Source organism: Fukomys damarensis, unplaced genomic scaffold, assembly GCF_012274545.1.
Source record: "Fukomys damarensis isolate Sample0158 unplaced genomic scaffold, DMR_v1.0_HiC HiC_scaffold_34, whole genome shotgun sequence".
Lineage (NCBI taxonomy): Eukaryota > Metazoa > Chordata > Mammalia > Rodentia > Bathyergidae > Fukomys > Fukomys damarensis.
In genome coordinates, this window is record NW_022900946.1 from 19267730 (window position 1) to 19280617 (window position 12888).

A 12888-nucleotide genomic window follows, 5' to 3' on the forward strand; every position below is an offset into this window, starting at 1 on the left:
GCTCGAGGGGTGCGCAAGGCGTCCCGGACCCACGACCCAGGGCGGCAGCGGCGCCCGAACCCCCGGGAGCACCAGGTCAGTCCTGAGCGGTTCTCGGTCGCCTCGGAGGTGGTGCGGTGGGGCAATCACTAGCATTTTTCGGCGGGTTTTGTAAGTATATTGGTACCTTCCCAAGTCGCTCATCTGAGCCCGCACTTGGGACCTGCACAGGTCGCGTGCCCGTCCGGTGTCTGTGTAGCGCGGCGGCTCTATCGTCGTTTTGCCCGCAGGTACCCCTGACCAAGCTGGGAAGATTTCGAGAGCTTGGCAACATGGCTTCCCCGCCCCACCAGCAGCTGCTGCATCACCACAGTACTGAGGTGAGCTGCGACTCCAGCGGAGACAGCAACAGCGTAAGGGTGAAGATAAACCCCAAGCAGCTGTCCTCTAACAGCCACCCCAAGCACTGCAAGTACAGCATCTCTTCCAGCTGTAGCAGCTCCGGGGACTCCGGGGGGCTTCCTCGGAGGGTGGGCGGCAGGAGCCGCCTGCGCCGGCAGAGGAAGCTGCCCCAGCTGTTCGAGAGGGCGTCCAGCCGGTGGTGGGATCCCAAGTTCGACTCGGTGAACCTGGAGGAGGCCTGCCTGGAGCGCTGCTTCCCGCAGACCCAGCGCCGCTTCCGGTATGCACTCTTCTACGTGGGCTTCGCCTGCCTTCTCTGGAGCATCTATTTCGCTGTCCACATGAGGTCCAAAATGATTGTCATGGTGGCCCCCCCTCTGTGCTTCCTGGTGGTGTGCCTGGGCTTTTTTCTGTTTACCTTCACCAAGCTGTACACCCGGCATTATGCATGGACCTCGCTGGCTCTCACCCTGCTGGTGTTCACCCTGACCCTGGCTGTGCAGTTTCAGGTTTTGACGCCTCTCTCAGGACGCGTTGACAGCTCCAATCATACTCCCACAGCTAGGCCCACAGACATTTGCCTGTCTCAAGTGGGGAGCTTTTCCATGTGTGTTGAAGTGCTCTGTTTGCTCTATACCGTCATGCACTTACCTTTATACTTGAGCTTGTTTTTGGGGGTGGCCTATTCCGTCCTTTTCGAGACCTTTGGCTATCATTTCCGAGATGAAGACTGCTTCCCCTCTCTGGAAGCCCGGGCCCTGCCCTGGGAATTGCTGAGCCGGGCTCTGCTCCACGTCTGCATCCATGCCATCGGGATCCACCTATTTGTCATGTCTCAAGTGAGGTCCAGGAGCACCTTCCTCAAGGTGGGACAATCCATCATGCACGGAAAAGATCTAGAAGTAGAAAAAGCCCTCAAAGAGAGGATGATTCATTCTGTAATGCCAAGAATTATAGCTGACGACTTAATGAAACAGGGGGACGAGGAGAGTGAGAATTCTGTCAAGAGGCATGCCACTTCCAGCCCCAAAAACAGGAAGAAAAAGTCCTCCATACAGAAAGCTCCAATAGCATTCCGCCCTTTTAAGATGCAGCAGATTGAAGAAGTCAGTATTTTATTTGCAGATATTGTGGGCTTCACTAAGATGAGTGCCAACAAGTCTGCTCATGCCCTAGTGGGTCTCCTCAATGACCTGTTTGGTCGCTTTGACCGGCTGTGTGAGGAGACCAAATGTGAGAAGATCAGCACTCTGGGAGACTGTTACTATTGTGTGGCAGGGTGTCCTGAGCCCCGAGCAGACCATGCCTACTGCTGTATTGAAATGGGCTTAGGGATGATAAAAGCCATCGAACAGTTCTGCCAAGAGAAGAAAGAAATGGTGAACATGCGAGTCGGGGTTCACACAGGGACCGTGTTATGTGGCATCTTGGGCATGAGGAGGTTTAAATTTGATGTGTGGTCCAATGATGTAAACTTGGCCAATCTCATGGAGCAGCTGGGAGTGGCTGGTAAAGTTCACATTTCTGAGGCCACTGCAAAATACTTAGATGACCGGTACGAAATGGAAGATGGGAAAGTTATTGAACGCCTTGGCCAGAGTGTGGTTGCTGACCAATTGAAAGGTATGTGCATTTCTTTGCCTCATCATTTCTCTCCTCTATTCCTGTGCATTAAATTAAAAAAAACATGTTTGCAGCATTAATGTCTAAGGCAGCTCAGCTGTCTCGGAATACTTGAACATGAGAGAATCTCAGGATCAGTGTAATTTTTCCTCTGGTGACTCAAATATCACAGAGGTAATCATGCTGCAGTTAGGACACCGAGATAGCACTGACCTAGGTGTGACCTTTAGAAGGAAGATCTTTGAAAGTGTACACACTACCAGGTGACTGTTAATATTTCTGAAATTCTGGGGACGTGTCCCATGAATAAAAGGGTATCAGAACTTTTTAGCACTTCAAGAAATTGCCTTTGCATTTCACCTGCTCACTCTTAAATCTCATGTGAATGATTCTGTGTCCCTTTTGACAAAACTGTGAAGATTAAAATCTTTCTCCTTGCCAGGTCTTGCTTTGCTTAATGTCAAAATAGGGATAGAAGTTGGCTCTGCCCTGCAGGACTCTCAAGAATTAGATGGGATTATATACCTCTCATTTTAAACAACGTTTGCATTTTTGGCTTTCATCATTCATTGGTCAGGATGCTTATCATGATATTTGTCCTACCACATAAACCCCAGCGTTTCTGAATGTTGAATTTCATGAGCTACCATGTGATTTGAAAGTGAAAAAGGCACCCAAGGAATTCTTTTGTCCCCCTCTTCTAACCTTTCAGATTTATATCTGACCCCTTGTCTTTGATCTTAAACTCATAACTGTTCTTGGTATATTTTATTGGGAATTTTATATTATGTTTTATTTTTATAAATGACAGAAATCTTTGAGTTTTGGGAAGTGATATATAAATAAGTGGAACCAAAAAATAAGGATTCTAAGTAAATCTGCTACATATCTTATTCATCCCCCTCTTTTAAACAGTTTAAACTAAAAATCTTTCAGATTAAAGGGAATATCTAGGACCAGGGATGTAGCTCAGTGGTTGGGTCACCTGCCTGGAAAGTGCAAGGTGCTGAGTTCAATTCCTGGTTTAGGGGGTGGGGGATGAAGGGAACATCTATTTTAGAAGTATGTAGAGAACATGACATTGATTTTTTAAAGCCTACATTTGTATAGCTGTATTCTGTTTTGTGGTACCCACATGATGCATAATTACACAGTTTAAAGCCCTGGGAGAGGGAATCTTCAGAAGAAGAAATAACAGTTTAAATCAGACGTAGCAGATGTGATAGTTTAAAACAGAGACAGCAGGTGGCTGAGTTAGGGCTTCTGTAGGTTGTTGGTCTTGGAATAACAGTGTATGCTTGATGGACATTTTCTTTCTCTGGCTTGTGATCTGAGCTCTCCATATCTTTTATTTACTTGTTATCTGGCAAGGAATGCTTTATTCTCCTGATTTTTAAAATTGTATTTATTTTGTTATTGAATAATTTATGGATGTAGGAGCAAAATATTTTAACTTGAGAATTCTCTTAAGAGTTAAAAATGTTGCACTGGTGTTAGTGAAGGGAGGTATGAGTGTAATCCTTCCTAGGCATTTTAGCATCTTCAGGACCTGAGAGTAGCAGGCTCTGTCATCGGGGATTATAAGATAAATTCCAGGCAGTAGTGCACAGCATTATATGTAATAGTCAGACATATTAGGCCAAAGGACAATAATAGCAGTTCTGTAAGTTGTACTTTGTGTAGTATATTACTTAAATCAGAAATGTAAACAGAAGAACTTATTAAGTGTGTTTGAAAATTATTAAGTTTTCGTTTGTTTTTGCTTTTTTTGTTTTTTGGAGACAGGGCCTTGCTATGTATAGCCCCGGCTGGCCTTGAACTTAGTATGTAGCCTAGGCTGGCCTCAAACTTGTGGCAATTCTCCTGCTTCAGTCTCCCAAGTGCTGGAATTACAACACTGGGTATGTGCACTACTATACCTAGCTCCTCATTTGTTAATTAATTTATTTTTAATTAATTCATTAATTTTTGTTTGTTTTGTTTTTGGTACCAGAGATCGAACTCAGGTCCTTGCGCTTGCAAGGCAGGTGCTGGAACCACAGAGCTAAATCTCCGGCCTGTTAATTTATTGATAAATTTTATTTTTTATTTATAGATCAAAAATCTCAAAGACACTGACCAAAAAAGAAAATAAAATGCTAGAGGAATTTGTTATTTTGACCTCGAATAGTGTAAACTTTGAAAATTAACTATTTCTTTATGTTTGTATTTTACATTATATATTTATAAAGGAAAAGTTTTAGTACTGCCTGGATGTAGGAAAAGATAGAAGGTTTAGCCAAACTTTCTTTTTTTTTTTTTGAGACAGGGTCTCACTATGTAGTTCAGGCTGGCCTTGAACTCACTATGTAGTCCAGGTTGGCTTTGAACTTACAGTGATCCTCCTGCCTCATCTTCCTGAGTGCTGTGACTACTGGTGTGCACCACCATGCCTGGCTATTTTTTAATTTTAATTTTAATTATTTTTATTTTTATTTTTTGGTACCGGGGATCAAACTCGGGACCTTGCACTTGCATGGCAGGTGGCAGAACCACTGAGCTAAATCCCTGGCATGCCTGGCTATTTTTTAAAAATTTGGTATTCCTTCCTTTAACTGTTTCTCTGAGACTGATTTTTGCTTTCTTCAGCTCATTTTGAAAACCTCTGTGAACAGAACACCAGTAACAGAATGTCTATACAACTTCCTGGGCCTTTTTGAAACTGTACTAAAGTGTACACAGCTCCTAGTGTGAGATGATAGCACAGTTTGTAGAAGACCCTTTCATACATATGGCTATGCTTATCCATGCAAGATTCACCTCAGCCTTCTACCTTTGGGGTTATGGCAGGTGTTTTCTCTGGATAATGTTGTGTGTTAGCCTTTATCTCTTATCCTCTTTCCTGAAAACAGGGTTAAAAAGTATCGCACATAGGACTCTGTAGAAACAAATACCAGCAGAATACACAGGGATTCCAGAATTACCCTGGCAGCCCAAAAAGAAGCTGCTGCCTTCTTGTTTATTTGAGTAGACTTTACAGCGGGTGGTATTTCATTTATTTCTACATGCTCACTCATTCTAAAATCATTGTGCTTCTGCTGTGTGCACCTGGCACTGTGGATGGGAAGATCGACTGTGACAGTTCCTGACCTTGGTGAGCTCCCAGATACCAGTGTTGCCATGGAGTGTGTCTGGGAGTTGGGACCACTTTAGAGAGGGGTACATATTTCAATAGGTCCTGAGATCAAGCTTTGTCTCTCCAAGTGATAAAGGAAGAGCATTGGGTGCAGAGCAGATGGCATGGACATAGAATGTGTTTCTCCATGGAACTGGACAATCATACATAGTTCATCCGGAGGGAGAAGGCTGTGGGTAGCATGAGAAGGAGGATGCACTTAATTTTATAGGTGAGGAGAAACTGATGGGTCTTAAAACAAGGCTTGGGTGATCTGATATACAGGTTTTGAAAGTTTATCCTTTCGGTTCTAGGGAGTATGTCTTGGAATATTCCTGAGAAAGGAGATGAATGAGAAATTTGAGCAAATGCCAGGAGGGAAGTGATGGCTTGAATGAAGGTGACAGCAGTGGCAATGGAGCTAATAAAGTAATAAGCAGATTAAGATCAACTTGATGACACTCTGTGCCAGACTTAAATGACTGACAGGGAGGTAAGGACTTGATTTTGAATGGGAGACATCCTTTTCAATTTCTGGGATTGACCTGGAGATGGTCTGGAGACAGGAAGGATTAAGTTTTTGTTTTGCTTTGTTTTTGTTTTTGAAACAGAGTGTCACTATGCAGTTCAGGCTGGCCTTGAACTCACTATGTAGCCCAGGCTGGCCTTGAACTTGTGGCAGTCCTCTTGCTGAGCTCGCCTCTTGAGTGATGGGATAACAGGCATGTGCCACCATGCCCGCCAAGACTGAGATGTTTTGACTTGTTGTGTGTGATGTGACTGCAGAATGTAGGATCTAGTTACGGAATATGAAACAGGCCTGAAACCCCTGTCTTGTTCATTCATTCAGCAAATTATTTATTTTGTGCTAGGTGCAGTTCTAGGTTCTGGGGATACAAGAGTAAAGAAAACAGATGAAAATTCCTGTCCTTCCCTCAAAATGAGGAGCAGGAATTTTGATGTAATAATTGGAATTCCCACAGTAGGGTCAATGGGAGAGTCTAACAATAAGTAAAATATAACATTTGTTTTATGTTCAATTCTAGGGGGGAAAATATAAATTAGGGAGGGGGATGTGGAGTGAGTGTGTGTATGTGTAATACAGGATAGACAGTCACTGATAGAGAATGCTGAAGGAATTTCAGCATGGGGCTAGGATTTTGGAAATAACCCACAGAGTCAGGATCAATTATTAAAGATAAGGAGAAACTGCCTGATTTGAGTGTTGGGAAGAGAGGCCATTTGACAGCATTTGGAATGAAGCCTGACACCCAAGTGGGTTGGCTTTGGGCTGAAACTACAAAGATGAAGAGTATTATCCAGAGTTGCTGGTTTTTCCTGTCATAGATGTACAGTCACAGGGACAGAAAGTGAAACTCTTAGAAAACATCTCCATCTATCTTCTCCTGCCTGCATAGATACTAGGAAGATAGCATCAAGATGCTCAGTCCCTCCCAATCAACACTAACCATTATATCTTTGTGAAAAGAGTGTCAGGTAGAGATTACATTGTTAGATACAGAGATTAAAGCCTTTTACTATAGTCAAACTTTATCCTTGTGGAGCCCCTGAGGAGAGATCCACAGATGTATGTTTGTGTAGATTGTCACTTTTTGGCCACCTCTGAGACCAAGACCTTTGTCTTTGCTGATAGGTGGCACTTAGAAGGGCTCCCACCTGGTCTCTGTCGGTGTGGACAGAGGCATTCTATTCTTTATCCTTCACCAGCACCTGTCCCACACTGGAAGTCTGGACTCCCTGTTGTCCCATAGGCATGAACCTGTCAGTGGACAGCTAAAAGCCCTAGCCAGGTGTGGTTGTGGGTGCCTTTACATGTGCAGGTGCTTCCCTTGCTCTCTCTGATAGCACAGGTGGCTTGTCCCCATCTAAACATGTTACCCTTTTGACCGTGGTGCTCTTTAGCTGACAGCTCTGCCTCTCCTCTTGGAAATTGTGCTTGTCTGCTATTATGGCTTAGATCTAAAATGTCCCCCAAAACTCTCATGTGCTCGGAGGTCGGGTCCTTGGAAAGCGATAAGATCATTTGGGCTTTAACTTCACCAATGGATTAATCCATTGACGAGTTCACAATTTGATGGCATTATTGGGAAGTAATAGAAACTTAAAGGGCAGGGCCTAGTTGAAGGGAGTGGGTATGGGGTGTACTCTTTGGGGACTCTGTCTTCTCCCTGGCCCCTTCCTCTCTTGCTCTGTATCTCTCTGCTTTCCAGCTGCAGTGAGATAAGCAGCTTTCTTCTGCCACCCTTCTGCTATGATGTTTCTGCCTCACCACAGGTCTAAAAGCAATGGAGCTGGCTGATCATGGCCTGAAACCTCTGAAACTAGGAGCCCAAATAAATCTTTCTTTCCTTGAGGTTTTTTTCCTTTTTTCAGATATTTGGTCACAGTAGTGGAAATCTGACTAGCATGTCTGCATTTTTTTTTTTTTTTTTTTTTGAGACAGAGTCTTGTTATGTAGTTCAGGCTGGCCTTGCTATGCAGCCCAGGCTGGTCTCGAACTCACAGTGATCCTCCTGCCTCAGCCTCCTGGAGTGCTAGGATTACAGGCGTGTGCCACCACATCTGCATTCTTGAATGGGGTCTCATGCATGTTGAAACAGCCCTGTGGGTAGCAAGTGGCAGAGATAAGATAAAGCAGACAATGTGACTTGACAACTGGAATGGGAGACAATAACCAGCTGTGGAGTAGATGCTCAAGCAGCCTTTGTGACAGCTTTTATGAGGCTCTTTGGGACCAAATTATGTGGCTTCCAGTAAGTTGCACACAACTGTTAGTTCTGAAGACGTTTCTGGGTAGAATTAACCTTTTTAAGAGGAGTTCAAGATAAGGTTTTCTGACTTTCTGGCATAATGTAGAAGGAAGAAAGACAGTCTTTTCAGGTAGAATTACTAAGAAAGGGAAAAATTAAAAAGGAATAAATAAAGCAAGTCATTTCAAGGTCCTAGTCTACTAATAAGCTAGGTACAAATAAAAATGCTTCTACCTACTGATTGGTATTGACTGTCTACTTTGTCATGAAGTAATAATCTTGGAAAAATACTGAATTTTCCACATGTGGGTACATGAGTGTGCACAAGGCTGTGTATGCCTATTGGCTGGTGATCTCAGTGTGGGTATTTCCATTGGGGTTCCAGTATTGTATGAGCATGATCATCATTAGTTTTTTTTGGTACTGGGCCCTGAACTCGGGTCCTTGTGCTTGCGCGGCAGGCAGTGGAACCACTGAGCTAAATCCTCAGTCCTAGCATGATCATCATTAGAACTCTGCAGGTCCCCTTTCCCAGCGATGGTGGGAAGCTGCCGACCCCTGGAAGAACTAGACTGAGTGGCATGCTGCCCATTTGGCTCTGGCCACCTTTCAGACTTTGCATAAGACAACCTAAAGTCCTCCAATTGGATCTGGCATCACTGGAGATAATTTTTGTAAAGGGATGTGAGTTTTTCAAACAGGAAGGGGTATAACGTGAGCTGTAGACTGGCCAGGCTCAGGTGTTGCTCAGAGTAGTAGGGAAGACACTGAGTCACATTAGAGGGAGCCTTTGCCACACTGATGGCCAGGCCTGCCAGGGGAAGGGGTAAGTTTCTTCTAGAAAGACTGGAGAAGGCAATGATGTTGTTAGCCTGCCAGTAAACCTTGTGAACAGCACTTGCCAAACTAACCTGTGGCTAAACTCGAGTCAACTTTGGCAAGGGAAAGCATACTTTAGAAAAGCAAGTGCTCTTAGAAATTAGGTTTTTATTGTATTTCCCCAGTATTTTTCAGCACTATATTGCCCAGCATCCTCTTGATGGAGTTAAGTGGAGAAATTCAGCCCCTTGGAATAGGCAGGAACCCCAAGGCTGGTGGTGGCCGTGGAGGCAGAAGCAGCCAAGGCAGCAATAGTGGTGGCAGCAGCCTCGGCCCAGAGGGTAGGGAGCTGGGGAACAGGAATGAATTTTGAGAATGGGCTGATGTCCAAGGGCTGGGACAGGCTTATGAGCCTTTGATTAAGTTGGTAGTTCTCAAACTTGTTGGTTTCAGGATACCTTTAATCTCCTAAAAATTATTTGGGACACTAAAGAACTTTTGTTTATGTAAGTATCTATTGATATTTATCATATTAGAGATTGAAACAAAGAGAGAACTTTAAACAAATATTTTATTTATTTCAAAACAAAATAAACCTATTACACCCATCTCATCATCTCATATTAATATAAGCAACATTTTAATAAAAATAGCTATGTTTCAAAAAGTAATTATATTAAAAAGAAAAAAAAAATTTTTTGGTACCGGCAGTCGAACTCAGGACCTTGCGCTTGAAAGGCAGGTGCTGTGCCACTGAGCTAAATCCCTGGACCAAGAAGAAAGACCTTGGGCTTGCGAGGCTCTGCATGGCACCACTGAGCTAAATCTCTGGTCCTACAACTTTACATTTTGGCAAGTCTGTTTAATGTATGGATCAATCAAAAACTGAATTTAAAAAATTGTAAAATAAACATACATAACAAAAATTTAAATCATTTTTAGGTCAGTTGGATTTTATCTGCTTCTGTAGTCAGTGTACTCCTGGGTGTTGAAGGATGTGTAGTAGTGCATCTGGCCCTATACAGATACATAGTTAGAAAGTGAAGGAGCATTTTAATAGCCTTTTAGATAGTTGTATTTTCTTAAAATTAAAGTGGTATAGCCTTAGTGGTTACTTGTAACGTGGGACCTGAAACCCTATTATCAGTCATTGTTTGCTGTTCTATTACACTCCATTGGATTTTTGACTGGATTTGCTCCCCAGGTATGATTTTATAACTTCATGTGTTGGTCATTTTGTTTTTTGAGTTACGCAGATCTTCTAAGTGCTGACATCAGGAAAGCCTTAAAATATTGGGTGGACACTAACTTTATAGTGGCTGATAGAAGTTTTCCAAAATTCTAGTTTTTACTTGAATTTTAATCATTGTCAAGAATGACTGTCGATTATTTTCCTTGGTGTAACAGGCCCATTTCTTTCATTTATCAGGAATAGTCTGCCACAACTCAAGTCTAAATGACCATAGTTTGTCCTTAGATCAAGTTCATATGATAGTCCATGAAAAAAGTCACCAGTCCATAGTGGCACTGCTGGTTTTCCTGACAAATGCAGGACTCTGTCTCTTGTGTGCAACACAAGTGTTGTAGGGCGGCTTCACATTTATCACACAGACTATTAAATAAATATGTACTCAAGTTTGAGATTTAACCGCCATTAATTTTTACTGCTTCATCAGGAATATTCTTCAGTGAGACTATTTTCTTTTTACAAATGTGCAGTGGTCAAGAATATACAGTGATTAAAAAAAAAAAGAATATATAGTGATACCTAGTATGGTTTGGTACCTCCACCTTGATTGGTGGTAAGGCATTAGCAGTTTTACCCGTCGTAGCCTTTTCTTTTTATTAGTACATGTTTTCAGTACATAATGAATACATTCATCAGGAGTTTGTACATATACCTATTGCATCGTAGTCCTTTTTACTTTCCCTTCCTATTCCCTCCCTCCCCTTTTCCTCTGTCCCTAGATCCCCTTTGCACCATTACTATGCATTTCAAGACTCAAAAGATCAAAAATGCTAAACATTATTTTGAAAATAGTTTTGACCTCACAGAGGTCTTGGGAATCCTTGGGGTCCCACAGACCTTACTCTGAGCCTAGCTTCCTAGCCATGAGCTAGGAAGATGGAGTGTTTTTATTTATTCCATCCAAACATGCATTGTCTTGAGTGGGAAATAACTCAAACTGGAATCATGACGGACATGTCACATTTATTGTGGAAGTAGCCAGTGACTTTTGTTCATATGTTTACTTTTTCTTACCAATCCTTAAAATTCCTTTGTGATTCTGCCAAATCTTTGTTGTTGGTGTTCAGGGGTCATGATAAAGAACATCAACTTTGTTTTTGTAAATTTATTTTTGGAGGGCTCTCCCTTTGACAGTATAATTTAGTTGTTATGTGCATGGCGTTTGGTTTCTGATACATTTGAATTAAATTCTCCATTTTGCAATTTCTGCACTGTGAGACCTGAGACAAGCTGCCTGGGGACTTTACAGTTTATAGGAAAGATGGAATTGGTAGAGGGTGGTTGGGAGAATCAAATGAGGTAGTTGAAGCAGAGCACTGATTAACATAGTGCAGTGGTGTTGAACCTATGGCATGCATGTTTTTCTTTTAAGACAAAAGATGTTAACATATGAATTGTTTTTTCTAAATTAAAATGTTAGTGTTCAGATTTAATTGCACTTTGTTATAAGTAAGTGGGTTTTGGGTTACAGTTTGGGCACTCGTCTCTAAAAGGTTCGCCGTCATTGGCATAGTGACATAGCCAATAAGAACCAAATCTTTGCCAGGATGAGTCACATTTTGTACTGCACTGGAGGGTGTTTCTTTTTTCCTACACTCTTCTGTGGTGCACATCTTATATAATGGCAGTACTGAAACCCAGAACACACCAGGGACTATGATTGTGTTAGTTTCTTGAATTAAAAAGGGCAAGTGTCCAAATCTAAAACACTGGTAGCTTGCCCTGGTTTAACTGTAGCTGCTGAGTTTGGCAGATTCTTTACTGAAAACCCTGGGGGCTCAGTCAGTATTGTTCTTGGGTTGCTTCGGGTCCCCAGAGCTTTGGGGTACTTAGGATGATGTGGCCCTTGACAGTTGAGGGATTATGGGAAAATCTTCAGCTTTGCGGCCCTGGAGATTTTGGCTAAAGTTTGAAATAGAGCAATTATTCAATTGTAAATTCATTTATTTATTCACTAAATATTGAATGGGTTTATACTATTTGTGAAGCCGGGACAGGGTTTTGGAGGTAGAATTGTGGCCTTTGTCCTCTTGGAGCATATATAGTCTAGAAGGGTAAGGAGACACTAGTGAAATAACCACCTAAGCAAATGTGGACTAAATGGATTGAATATGAGTAAGTCTGGGAGGTAGGGACCTTTATTATCTCTGTTTTATAGGTGAGGGAGCTAAAGCACAGAGGTCCAGTAATTCATAATGGTCGCACAGCCAAAGACCCACTAGGTGGTAAAGCCAGTGTATTTAAACCAAAAGAACTGCATAAAAAACCCCCAAAAAACAGTAAGCATCTCATAGCATTCTTATAAAGATTAAATGTTAAGTACTAGTTTTTGTTTTTTTTTTAAGACACGGTCTCTCTATGTAGCCCAGGCTAGCCTCAAACTTGTCACAGTCCTCCTGCCTCAGCCTCCTGGGTGCTGGGCATACACTACTGCATCTGGTCATATTAAGTACTTAGAAAAGCACGTGGCACATAGTAACTCTCAACATAGAATAGATTTGCTAGCTAGTGTTACTGAAAATAGAGGGTTTTTTTGTTTGTTTTAAAGCAGTAGCAACAGCCGTACCAACCTTACCTTTCCCAAGTTTTTTCTAGTTCACAGGTCTCTCATTTTTGTTATTTTCCCAGGTACTGTGAAATCTCAGGACCATGTATATATGTAGAGGTTTGTATTTCATCGCCTCCATTCCTTCCTTTATTTACCGGTTTTCACATTGGATTGATTTCTTAACACCCTCCAAAGGAGACTATTGCCTTTCTTCAAGCATTCATATAAACTTGAATTTTAGCCTACGTAATGTATTTCATTCCCTTATAGATACCTCATGTTGGATACCCACATTGTCTCATTTTGGTCTCATGGCTTTCCCTGCACGTTGGCCCCTGGGTAC

At 42.4% G+C, this 12888-nt stretch overlaps 1 protein-coding gene across 3 annotated transcripts in view; it reads left to right on the forward strand.

Moving 5' to 3' along the window:
• The first annotated feature begins 6 nt into the window (after nucleotides 1–6).
• The window catches only part of Adcy9 (adenylate cyclase 9), a 127716-nt gene continuing 114834 nt past the window's right edge, over nucleotides 7–12888 (forward strand). For all 3 annotated transcript variants that reach the window (XM_010644066.2, XM_010644065.2, XM_010644067.2), the window contains exons 1-2: nucleotides 7–75; nucleotides 270–2004. In XM_010644066.2, the coding sequence (XP_010642368.1) occupies nucleotides 312–2004 (1693 nt within the window). In that variant the 5' untranslated portion in view covers nucleotides 7–75; nucleotides 270–311. The remainder of the gene's footprint in view (nucleotides 76–269; nucleotides 2005–12888) is intronic.